General features: G+C 43.7%; 1 protein-coding gene across 5 annotated transcripts in view; it reads left to right on the top strand.

The window, feature by feature from the left end:
* Positions 1-13,094, top strand: part of cadpsa (Ca2+-dependent activator protein for secretion a) — a gene marked incomplete at its 5' end in the record, with an annotated part of 257,936 nt that overhangs the window by 145,825 nt on the left and 99,017 nt on the right. For 2 of the 5 annotated variants that reach the window (XM_079265776.1, XM_079265774.1), the window contains 5 exons: positions 3,631-3,767; positions 4,191-4,378; positions 9,003-9,104; positions 9,201-9,264; positions 9,516-9,639. In XM_079265776.1, coding sequence (XP_079121902.1) covers positions 3,631-3,767; positions 4,191-4,378; positions 9,003-9,104; positions 9,201-9,264; positions 9,516-9,639 — 615 coding nt within the window. Of the gene's footprint in view, positions 1-3,630; positions 3,768-4,190; positions 4,379-9,002; positions 9,105-9,200; positions 9,265-9,515; positions 9,640-12,313; positions 12,387-13,094 lie in introns of all 5 variants that reach the window. The other 3 variants (XM_079265775.1, XM_079265773.1, XM_079265777.1) reach the window with 3 other exon arrangements.

Raw genomic sequence — 13,094 nt, 5'->3', positions numbered from 1 at the left:
GTTCATATAGCAGCACTTTAAAATAAAAGTGCACAATAAATTCATTATTGAACTTTGCACATAACAATGAGATTAATCGCGATAAAAAATTGTAATCGTTGCCCAGCACTAATAAATCTATATTATGTCGCGAAAAAGCAACAGAATTCAAAGGCAACAACCAATCATGATGTGTGGAACGGGTTGAGTTGCACCTATATTTATCAAACAGCAACACCGAGACACAGAAACTTTACAACCTTGTCAAAGGCAGCGCCTACCAGATCCATTCCTTCCGTTCTTCACTTTCACAGTAAAAGCCCTAGACACATATCATTTTCAGGCAAATATTTCGCATCTTTGTGTTTGTAGCTGTTACGACACCAGTGTCTAAAGCAGTGTTTTTCAACCTTTTCTGAGCCACGGCACATTTTTTAAAAGATCCCGCGGCACACCAACAACCAAAAAAGTTACAAAATGACACCTTTTAGCATAATACAGCAGATATGCAGGGGTGTCAAACTCACCACAGAGAGGGCCAAAACTAAACATTGTGACTACATTGAGGGCCAAATAGAGTCACCATTCAATAAAGAGGATAGAAGGGATATTGTACAAAGTGCAAAAAGAATACATGTTTAGCTACATTATTTTATGCATATGTGCCAGAGCCAGATGTTTGGCATATTTTCTTGGCTGCCAGTTCATTAATGTCTGGAGTTAGGTTTTGTGTTGTGGAAACCCTCACGAGTGAAGGTGCATCAGTGAGACTCCTGTGTGGGTTTGTGTTCATCTTCATCACAGAGAAAAGCTGCTCACACAGGTACATGTATGTGCTTCCAAACATGCAGAGCATTTGAGCAGCATGGAGGCGGAGTTGAGGCATCGTTTCGGGGGTGAAGCTTGGAAACTGTGCAGCGCCCTCAGAGTCACACTGGAGGTCTATCGGCTCCACAGGTGCTCTTTCCACGTCAACTGCAAACGGATTGCTGAGCAGTTTAGATTTAAATTTCTGAGCTGCAAAGTCGGTAAATCGGCGAGTGAACTCTGTGCCAAGTGCACCAGTTTACCAGCAACATGCGCAGTCAGGAACACAGCGGTGGAGACTCACTGCATCACACATGTCTGTGATCACACATGTCTGTGATCATACGCGTCTGTGATCACACGTCCCTGAAGCTGTAGGTTCAGTGCAGTGAGATGCTTCGTTATGTTGCACATAAAGTCAGCTCACATCACCACTTTTGGTCCCGGAGCGCTGTGGTGTGGCGGGCCGGTTATGATGAACATGATATTTTCTGGCGGGCCGCTGTACCGAGGGCCGGATATATGCTGTGTCAAGAAGAGTTGAGCTCACAGAGAAAGCCGCCTTGAATACATGCATACACGTTCAGAGGAAAGACAGGATATAAAAGCACGAAGCATATATTCAGAAATCAATAGTTAAAGTATAATCGAAAGATAAGGATTGTGATCATTATATAACGAATGTTCAATGCATAGAGTGATTTAACAAATGTAAAAACTGATTATAATAATGTTCTGTGTACTGGAGCTGAGATGTGGAAAAAGTGTGTCATATGGAGTCAGCAGACCGAGTGAGTCAGGAACAGATGTTTTTGGGCGAAGTTAGGAAAACAGTCATGGGACATGGAAATCTGTTGCAAGAGATGACTCATAGAATTAAAACGAAAAGTCTGGTACTTTCCAGAAACAAACACACACACATAAGGGAGGGGTGAAGATCATGTGTTCAGGAAAGGTGGGGGGGAGAACAGATAGCCCAAATCAAGGATAAAAGGAGACGCTTGCAAGCCCCAAACTGGGATTTCTACACGAGAGCCGTCCAAGTGCTCTGAGAAGAAGATACGGACGATCGCAACTGAAGTATTCGAGGACTTCGTCTCTGTTCACGGAAAGAAGACCGCTGTTCGTGGACAAAGGATGAAAGACGGAGATTTTCCTCTCCCCACTGCTCGACTCTAACAACTGAACAACGGAGAAAACGCAACAGCCCTAGAAAGACTTTGTACTGAGTTTTGAGGACTGTTGAACGGACTCCGCTGCAGAGCAGGAGGAGCCCGAGGGTCCGGCCAGACCATCGCTCCTAACAACTCCAAAATAACCTTTTCATCGCACCTTTGGAAATCCAGCTCCAGCCGAGCCGTCTCGGCATCCAAAAACCAATGAGTATAATCTAAGAAGAAAATTAAAGTAACGAATCAAGTGTAGTAACATTTTATGTGAGCTGTAGCTTAACCCTTGCAAACTAACTGAATATAACCTGCAATAAATATCTAATCTGCATTTAAAGTAAATTTCTCAAGTGCATTTATTTGCTTAAGTAGTAAAAGTTCCTCGTGGCAGTAAAAAGTTAAATCCATTGTATGTCTAACAACTGAGTTCTGTAAGGTTATCCTAGAGACCGAATCCACTTAACAACCCCTTACGGTTTTAGAAGTAATCCTAGCCGTTAAAACCTAACCTGGCATTTACCAAGAGCACGGATCCAGAAGAGGGAAGCTGCCATAACCGACGCGACTGGTGGCCCCTCGACCGAGTGCACTCAGACCGGAGGAAGCAGGGTAGACGTCAGGAGTAACGGCAGTTAGCAGAGCCAGGCGAGTTCCCTCGCAAGAACACCAGCTTGACAATCTTTTAATAGAGAGCTGAGTCAGTAAGTAGCCCCGTATCGGGCCAGAAGTACCCCAGGATCTAACAGCTGACAATTTAATGACAAGTCCCTAAATGTGTTGATCCTGACGAGGCTTTTCATCGGGGTTATTTTGTCCAGGGCCCAGTTCAGAGTCTGCATTTTTCCTTTTAAATATTTCTCCATCGCTGTTCGTCTTGTCAGTGCAACCTCTCCCGCACGTAATTTCATTCTACTGTCCTACATGAACACGTCGTTACTGCGCTCCCTACTGCCACCCACTGGCATGGAAGAGTATGTATTACTTAGCCAGACACTATATTGCAGCTCAGACGCTCAACAATGGCAACGTATTTGCAACAACTAAATAATGTTTTTTTGGACTCATTAAGTGAAATTGGACATTTTCCCACGGCACACCTGACGATCTCTCACGGCACAGCGGTTGAAAACCACTAAAGTCTAAAGGACTTAAGACAGCGGAAAAGACTTCAACTTGAAAAGATTTTTAGAGCTACATTGTCCAAATTGACGTGTTTAGACGTGAATGTCTGACTGTCATGAATTCAACATAAACATGACCCACAGAACTAACCACCAACCTCCAGATCAGCAGTCACCTCCTGGCAACACAACTGGCAACCCTCATGAAGGGCCCATAGAGCCAATGCTGGACACATAACCTACAACTATATATGTGGCCCTTTAGAAACAAAAAGCTAAATAATGCTGTTCCATGAAAGCATTTCTTTACCTACAATAAAGGGCTTTGGTGTGTTCTTATACTTTTCAGAGATTGAATAATTACTTGGTTTAACGTTGTCCTTTGTTGTGCGTTCAGCATTGCGGTATTGTTGGCACTTCAAAGGATTATTTGTTTCAATTTTTGTTCCACATAAGAATAAATTGAATGCCACGGTTTATCTTCTTCCAGCACTGACATTTGCCTCCGTCTGTCTCTCTCTCCCTGTCTGGCCGTCATTGGATGGTGTGCATAGACGCTGACCGAGCCCAGAAGCACGGCATGGACGAGTTTATTTCAGCCAACCCCTGTAACTTTGACCACGGCTCGCTGTTTGAGCTGGTACAGCGGCTCACCTTGGACCACCGACTCAACGACTCCTACTCCTGCCTGGTAAGGAAGGAGCTTTAATGTAACCGAAGAAACTCAAAACGCATATAACATGACCGTTGATGTACACTGAGCATGCGCGAGCCAGTGTAAACAGGAAGCAGGTGGTCGCTTAGATACAGAGAATACAAATGAGTATTATTGTTCTTGCTCTATACCCCCCCCCCCCCCCCCCCGCCGATCGACGGACCTCGTCCAGCTCCATGTACAGTGATGTCTGTACAGTGTGTAGGTTCGACACAGACAGCACTGTGGTAACAGTCAGGTTAATAAAGCATGTCATAGGTCCACCTCATCTCTTCTGGATCTACAGGTAAAGATAGCAGAATGATGGGCATGCTGCCTGCTTGCAGTCTTGTATGATGTGCGTATGTGTGGACCAGCATGTTTGCCTCACTCAGCAGTGTTTGTGTGTGTTACCCACAGGGCTGGTTCAGTCCCGGTCAGGTGTTTGTCTTAGATGAGTACTGCGCTCGCTACGGCGTTCGAGGCTGCCACAGGCATCTATGTTACCTGAGCGATCTGCTGGAGAGGGCGGAGAACGGAGCCATGATCGACCCCACCCTGCTGCACTACAGCTTCGCCTTCTGTGCCTCCCATGTCCATGGAAACAGGTACACTTCAAGGTGCTGCTAGTCCCACGGCCTTCACTCTATACACAGCCGATCGCTAGCCTTCCAAGCTAAATTGATTACGACACAAAATGCAATTTCTTTTATTGTCAAAACTGATGTTGGAGCAGGAATATGATGATAGATGAATGACAAGCAGGCCAGTCCACATATACAGGCGGCTAGAGAATGCAATACGTGACCCCCTCTCTGCTTTTATGCTTTTAAGTGAAATGCTTTGATTTGTTTTCATTTTGCATGTTGTTAGCATGTTGTTTGCACGCTGACGTTTCCTCTCTCTCTTGTCTATTTTTCCTGTGTAACCTCTTTACCTTGTTCACTCTCACAAACTGACCTTCTCACTGTTCCCAAATCCCTGCACGTCCACACAACCACACCTAGTCAGCGTGTGTCTGAGTTGCTAAACTGGCCAGTATCTGAGGCCGCACTCGAACGAGCCCCGCTCCTCTCGGCTCCTGAGCTTCCTGCCCACACTGCTAAGAGAGAACTCAAAATCATTGAGTTTATGAAGAAAAAGGACTTCAGGTCCCCAATGTTCTCAGGAACTAGAAGGTAAGTAACCTCCTGGTCTGTGTGGCACAGTCTGAATAAAGAGGAGAACAGAAACGTCTTCTTTACAAAATGTAACCATCATCCCTGACCCGTCGCTGAGATCTGGAGATGCAGCAGCATTGCTAATCACAGTTTTCCAACAACACAAATGGTCAGGCAGGTTGTTTAACCCGGTTATTTAAACCACTAAAGAGAAACTAGGCCAAAATGGATGCATCTGGATTGTCTGTACACACTTCTACAGCAAGCACAGGGTTCCAGGAAGTAGCTCTGCCAACCAGTGGACAGAGGAATAGATAATATGCACAAATACAGAGTTTCCATCCTATCTGAAAGATCTGAATCCTGATGAAACAGTCTGAGGTTGAGTTCTACTTTACACTTGAAGGATACACACAAACTCACTGCCTGTGGGCTTTAAACCTGATACGTCAAAGTTAGCAGCTTGATCCTTTTTGGAGGAAAGCTTCAATTCACAGCGGTTATAAATGATTCCGATGGCGACCCAGCGGCATAAAACATTGAACATACATGTGATTGTTCCTCTTAAAATACTGAAACTAAACTCCTACCACTGCCTCCATGTCAACTCTTGCGTTTTCCCTTAAAGGGCCAGTGTGTAGGATTTGGTGGCATCTGGAGGTAAGCAACCAACTGAAGCTTCTCCTGTGTGTCAACCGCAGGACAACTATGGTGGTGGACTCAACGGCGTGAATGGCCTATCTAGAGCGAGTGTTTGGTTTGTCCATTCTGGGCTACCGTAGAAACATGTCGGTGCAACATAGCATACTCTGTGGAGAGGACCTGCTCCCTACGTAGATATGAATGGCTCATTCTAAGCCATAATACATCAAAGAAAACATGTTGATGAATATGATCTATTTCTGCCAATAAGTCCCTCTAAATGCTACTGACTGTTCCTTGAACAACGTAAGCGTCTGGTTGGACAGTAGCTCTGTTAGCGCTCAGCACAGGATCATGCGGCCTCGGCTCCAGTATGTACCCTGTTGTCTGAGTTGCAGTATTTACCTCTCGTCTAATCCGCTGTGATGTGCTCGGACATCACATCTGTCAACGTCACAGTCGGCCGTCTGCGGCTGATGCGTAACAAAGATAGACGAGGGCCACTCCGGCGCCGAGGGCAAAGGTCAGGGAGACTGTCAGCCATCAGAAAGTTCTTTATTGCTGCCAGAGGACGTAGTTCATTATAACACACAGTTTATTATTCATGATGAAAATAAATACACATCCATGTGAATTAAGGTCTAAATTCAAATTTCTTCTTTCATAAAATCCCAAAATAATGAGTCCTATTTATCGGCGTAGCCACACATCACACACAGCTCTGCCAGTCCAGCCTGGAGGTCGAGGCATGACAGGTTGACAGGTTGTCATGTGTGATGGCCGAATGTCTCCGCTGCCTACGCTGCTGCATGTGCCCCAGTGCACACACCTCTCCCAGACCACACACACACACACACGCACACACACGCACATGCACGCACACCCCCACCCACCCGCACACACGCACACACACGCACACACACGCACACGCACGCACGCCCCCACCCCCACCCACCCGCACACACACGTACACACACACACACACACACACACTGTCTGCTAAAATGACATGTGAAAAGGGAGGGGGAGGGAGGGGGTTGAGCGGGTAGAGAGAGGAGAGTGTCATGTCACCTGCTTCTCATCATGCTGTCATGGCCACCAGTCCAACGCCTCTTCTGTCACATGCACTCTGCTCACACTCCACCCAGACCCAACCATGTCAGAAGCGATAAACACATTGCACACACACGCACGCACACACACACACACACACACACACACACGCATGAATACACACACACACACACACACACACCTGCTTGAATAGTATATTGAAATAATAATAATAACATGATATAACTGGTAATTTGTTTCAGCAGAGCATAGCCCGTAAAGTAATTTTGCATTATGAAATTTGGCATGCTTGCCATTCAAATACATTCATTTGAATTGACTGATGGTCTCTTTGACACTGTGTGTGTGTGTGTGTGTGTGTGTGTGTGTGTGTGTGTGTGTGTGTGTGTGTGTGTGTGTGTGTGTGTACAGCGATGTAGTACAGAGCAAGCTATCACAGCTTGTAGTCATCATAAAGCACGCTGCCTTTTTAATTGCTGTTGATCACGTTTACTGTAATGATGAGAGTCAGCACCTCCGATGTCTCTGTTGCCAATACCTGCAAGAAGTTGTTTTTTGTGGTTTGGGTTATATCCCAGAATGTCTCATAAAACGCATGTTGTTACTTCTAATCAAATCTGGCTCTATATGAGCACTGGTTATCCGTTAACAGGAGAAACTGAGAATGATGTTCAGCTCTGCATTCCAGCATTCTATGCAGAAACATCAACAAGGCATTTTCTAGATTTACCAACAGATCAACAGCTGACCATTCAATTATGCCATTGCAGTAATGATGTTGTGTTCTGTGGAACCTGTCTAAGATATTTTCATACAGGTGCAATCGGGTCCAATTTCTTGGTCCAAACCCAAGTTCAGGAAAAGAGTCCTATTGCCAGATTTGTAGGTGAACTAATCCCAGATTTGGACTAAACTACCAATGTGAAGGCACCCTGAGATAAGAGCTAAATACTGAGACCCTGGACTTGAACTCTAACCCTGTGGGGCTGAGTCCTGGCTGTGGAGCTCATTTGTATCTTGTTTCTTACAGAGGTGGCAACCTCCGGTTCTGAACAGTAAAGTCATTGCAGAAGTGCATCAAACCTGCATTCTCTCTAGTGTCCACCAGGGGGCGACTCCTCTGGTTGTATAGAAGTCTATAGAAAATGACTCTACTTCTCTCTTGATTTATTCCCTCAGTAAACATTGTAAACATGAGTTTATGTCTCAATCTCTAGTTTCAAGTCTTCTTCAATACAGCATGATGTTCATTTAGTACATTATGGTTCATTTAGAGCAGGGGTCTCAAACTCCCGGCCCGCTACGTCATTTTATGTGGCCCGCGAATCCGCCAGCAAAAAAAAAGAAAAACAGTTCAATTTTTTTTTTTTTTTTAAGTTGGACTTGATAATAAAAATATCCCCATAGTCGAAATTATGAGATAGAAAGTTGAAGTTATGAGATAGAAAGTCATAACTATGATAGAAAGTCAAAAGTATGAGATTAGAAAGTCAAAATGATGAGATTGAAAGTCAAAAGTATGAGATTAGAAAGTCAAAATGATGACATTGACAGTCAAAATTATGAGATTGAAAGTCAAAATCATGAGATACTTAAACAGTCATAGAAGCAGCTCTTTGGCTGGTTACTGTACATTTGACATGGAAATGTATTGTGAGTACATTGAAGACTACTTTAAACTCTGAATGCAGAGAGTTATTTAACAATATGTTACGAGTAGTGACATTTACAACCGGCCCTTTGTGGGCGACCATGATGCTGATGTGGCCCGGAGTGAAAATGAGTTTGAGACCCCTGATTTAGAGTCACACAGACCATGAAGCAGGGGATGCTTTAGGGCGGGTCCACCTTGTGATTGACGGGTCTCTACCAAGGTGTTGTCCGATCTGGGAGTATTCCGCTTTCAAATTTGACCCTTTCACGGTGTGTCTTCAGTTCGTGAAAGTTATTTGTAACATTTTGGTCTCCAAAAAATGTCTTATTGAGCGTTTGAATGTATTTTGCTCCATGCTCTTCAATCACTTCTGGTTGCAAAAAAACAAGATGGAGACGGACAAAATTCCGAAATCAAGGCTTCTAAACTGTAATCCACAAACCAATGTGTAACAGTGACTACGTCCACGTCTTATATACAGTCTAAGGTCTGTTGTTTTTCCAGAACCTAAGGAGATTCTTAGAAGCATAAACAATGTGTAAATTGACTTGTATTTGAAACATTGATACCCAAAATGATATACAAACTTCATCTTCAGGGTTGAAAGTCTCTCTTGTGTCAGTTGGTGCTCTACTTCATTCCCCAGGCTGCCGGGCAACACAACAAAACCTTTAATTGCTTGTAACTGCTGTTGTCTTCCAGGCCTGATGGTATTGGCACGGTGACCATGGAAGAGAAGGAGCACTTTGAGGAGATCAAGGAGAGGCTACGGGTGCTTCTGGAGAACCAGATTATACACTTCAGGTAGAAACCATGTACAAGCACCATTTGCTGATCTCATGCCAAACTGGACTGCTGAGGGTTCACATGTAAATCCAATCTGTGGCCTCCATACTGTAGGTACTGCTTTCCATTTGGACGGCCAGAGGGAGCGCTAAAAGCAACTCTGTCGTTGCTTGAGAGGGTGAGTCACTTTTACAGCTGGACAGAATCTTTCTTCCGTTGCCTTTAGTTTCCCTTTTAAAACGCTTCTTTCTCGAGCCTCTCAAAGTTCATGGTATCTCCTGATGTGCAGCAGAACTTCCCTCTGATGCTAGAATTGTCTTTCAGTCAAACATGCTTGTTCCAGTTGACATCTCTCATCATTTGTCTTGTGATGATATATATTTGCCGTACACTGACAATACAAACTCTTGCCGTGTCTTTCCTTTGTAGGTCCTGATGAAAGATATTGTTACTTCGGTTCCACAAGAGGAAGTCAAGGCTGTGATCCGTAAGTGTCTGGAGCAGGCAGCTCTGGTCAACTACCAACGCCTGTCGGAGTACGCCAAACTGGAAGGTAGGTCGCTGCTGCTTAGTGTTAGAGCTGCTGTAGTGGAACCTAACCTGCTGAGTCAGGGAGAGTTCAGATGTGAGATTGTAAATGCAGTGCCCGAGAGGGATTCTGAACTCAGTGGGGCGGAGCTTACAAAATGTGGTTATATTATGTGGTTGTTGTAATAAAGCTTATAGGACATTGTGGGACATTTAATAGTACTATGCATGTTCTCCAAATGTGACCAAGCAAGGATATGATTAAATAACAGTGACAAACACTGAACAATCACCTGAGGAAGTAGAGTTGTGTCGACATCATGGTCTACCAATAGTTGGAAGTTTCTTTTAGCCATGCTCAGATGGGAATTTAATTTTTCATTCATGCAGTCAAATTCTAATCTTTACAGCATTATTGAGCTTGCCATTTTGGAAAACAACGAAGCCTTTTCTGCCCTGGTTGACCACTTTAGGATTGAGTTATATTCAACTGAAGCACATCGAGCTATTTGCCATAGATGTGCCTTTTTAATAGAGATCCTTAGAACAAAGCAGCTATACAATACTTGACTGTACTTTATTGGGAGTTTCAGTTCTGAATTTCAAAACAAAGCCTAACCTCATGTTTCTTCCCAGCTGCAGCTAAAGCCCCTCATGCTCTGTCAGAATGTTCTTAATGGCGTGACCGTCATTTCAACACAAATGCTATGTTTATTTTTGCCTTACCTTCAGCTTATGCTCGTAGCAAATGTAGTCGACAGTAAGTAAAAATGCATTCAATTCGATCTTTATGCTGACTTCTTTCCACCATACCTCAGCTTCTCTTTTAGCCGAGTCCTGACCTGCTTCTGTGTCCCACTTTGACCTGCCTGGTAGTTGAAGTGATGCTCCTTCTTTTCCCTCTTCCTTGCTCTGTGAGGATTCCCATCCTCACTTCCACTCTTGTCCTTGTCTATTGGCTTTTGCTGCATCTCATTAGCTACTGTTTGAAAACAGGAAGGTCAATAAACAAGACACGATGGGACTGCTCTTTGTTGAGTTCAGTGTATTTTACTGTTGCATGGTGCAGGTTTCCTTTAGTAACCATCATACATGTTTTGCAGACCTTGCATCTTTGCATCTTGTTCATTTGGTAGCTAGAAATCATTTCGATCAAGAGCCATCGGGCTTCTGTTAACAGGACAGAGCTCAAACCTGGTAACTTCTTTATAAGGGCCGGTCTGTTGAAATGCCACAGACACGGTACCTATTGGTCATTGTTTTGAAAAACAGCTTGAAGGTTGACTGTCCAGCTGTAAATGTCTCAAATACACACGATGTGGGATCAGGGCCCAAAACTAGCGTTGTCCCAGGGACGACAGGAAACGTCTCTGATAAAGATACATTGTGAAGTTGGCAGGTGGGGTTCTTTCAAGTACAACTCCTCCTTCTGTCTCGATAACTGTATTTAATGTCAATTATAATTGATCCTCCTGTAGATCAAAGCCAAGTAGTGTTTGACTGCATTCAGGCCAGATCAGGGGAGGTCTCCTTGCTAAGATCAGATAGAAGTACAAGACAGCAAACAAGGATGTTCCCCAAAGTGTCGGTGGTGCCGAACTACTTAAAATGGTCATTTCAAGACGATGTCTGCAAAGACACCGTCACCTCACTGAAGACACTAAGGAACATGAACCTTAGTGTGTCAGTTGTGATTGTTGATTATCCCCAAAACTCCTTTCATGCATACTGGTGTGCTTCCTGGCATATGGGAAAAAACTCTGATATCTCAGGTTTGACCTCTGCTTGGCAGAACGAGTGGTTTATCCAAAGTAGGCCACTCTCTGTGAGCCCCAGACACGAGAGCATGGACACGCTCTCTTTGTACGCTTGTATGCGGCCATCTGCCAAAATCCGTTAACTTGCAAAATCTCAGCTGCCTGTCCCCAAATAGCTCACAACAGGAAAGTGTGCACTACGATGAGCCTGATTAGTTGTCTAGCTTACCAATGAAAGTCATGAATATGGAGACATTCAGCGACATTCCAACTCAGAATGATTTGATGCAGTTTGACAACACATTTGTTAGCAGAGCTGTGAAAGGTGCTATATGTAGCTTTAATCTTCATTTGAATGTATTCATTCACTGCTATTATCTATCATTGTAACACATGAATATCTAACTGATATCAGCTTCTACATGGCATTTTATGTGATGAGTTTTTACATCTCAAAGGGACTTTGCTTCACTGTACAAATATATAGAATACCAACCACAACATCATTTATTATCAGATTTTGAATATAATTCTGATGTAAAATCGACTATAGGAATTGTGAACAAAACTACGACCTGAAAGTATGGACAAATGCTAGAGAGTCGACAGGATTAGACAGGAATCAAAGGATCAGTTGTAGTTGGGATCTCGAAAATGAGAAAATAATGATTCATCAGACACTGTTTGTTGTGACTCATTAATTTGTTCATATTTATTTGAGATGTGAAGATGATACATATTGCACCTTTGATAAAATGCATTCTAGATTTGAATGAACTGAATAGTGATACACCAATATGCTTTTATGGCATGCGATGTGTAATAAATAGAATGCAGGTATGGACCCTGAAAGTCTCACCGGTCAAACCCGCATGCCCTGTGTGCTCGCCTCTCTGACCCCGGCCTCTCGCATGCCTCGGTATCCTCCCTCTTTCTCTGTAGGGAAAAAGAGAGAGATGTATGAGCATCCTGTCTTCTGCTTGGCGTCTCAAGTGATGGATTTAACCATTCGTGAGTACCTTCCTCATTCCCCAGCCCCACACCTCTGCACCCTTCTATGTTCCTCTACAACCAGTATGCACGCCAACAACAAGCAAACTCACATGTTTGTCGTCCCTGAAGTCCTTTGGTTTGTTTGTATCGTTTGTTTAAGTCCGTAAAGTCTACAGTTACAGTTTCTTGATTTCTTTTAAGCTCAATTTGTTGCTTAGCCACAAAGAGCACCTGTCTCGTCTTTCTATGAGCTTGTTTTCTGTCCCGCCCAAACCACCCGTCTGTCTGCGACTTGAATGCATTTTTACTTTGCTTGTGTGTAAATCCTCTGAGTGTTTAAGATCATGGTACATTCAAACAGGACCCCCATATCCTGTGCTTATATACAGGGTATCATAGTGCTCAATCCTTTGAGTGGACCTTCTCTGGACTAAGGCCGCCATGAAATGCTAATACTGATGGCATTCATTAGAACTACAGGTTTTTATGCCTTTTCAGATTTCCGCATACTGGGCTTTAGGTCAAAGTGAAGATGCTTTATGTTTTGTGTCCTTTTTCTTTCTATATCGTAAACTACACTCAAAGACAAAATCGAGGCTGCAAGTCAATCTAACATTGACTTGTATTCTTCCATAGCCTCAGTTTATATCTGTGTTGAATAATCTCTTCTCTCTCACCCTTCACCTGAAACTTTCCCACCTTTCTCTACCTTCTATCCATCCATGCAACC

Source organism: Melanostigma gelatinosum (assembly GCF_949748355.1).
Source record: "Melanostigma gelatinosum genome assembly, chromosome: 3".
NCBI lineage: Eukaryota > Metazoa > Chordata > Actinopteri > Perciformes > Zoarcidae > Melanostigma > Melanostigma gelatinosum.
This window is presented reverse-complemented; position numbering and strand designations above follow the sequence as displayed.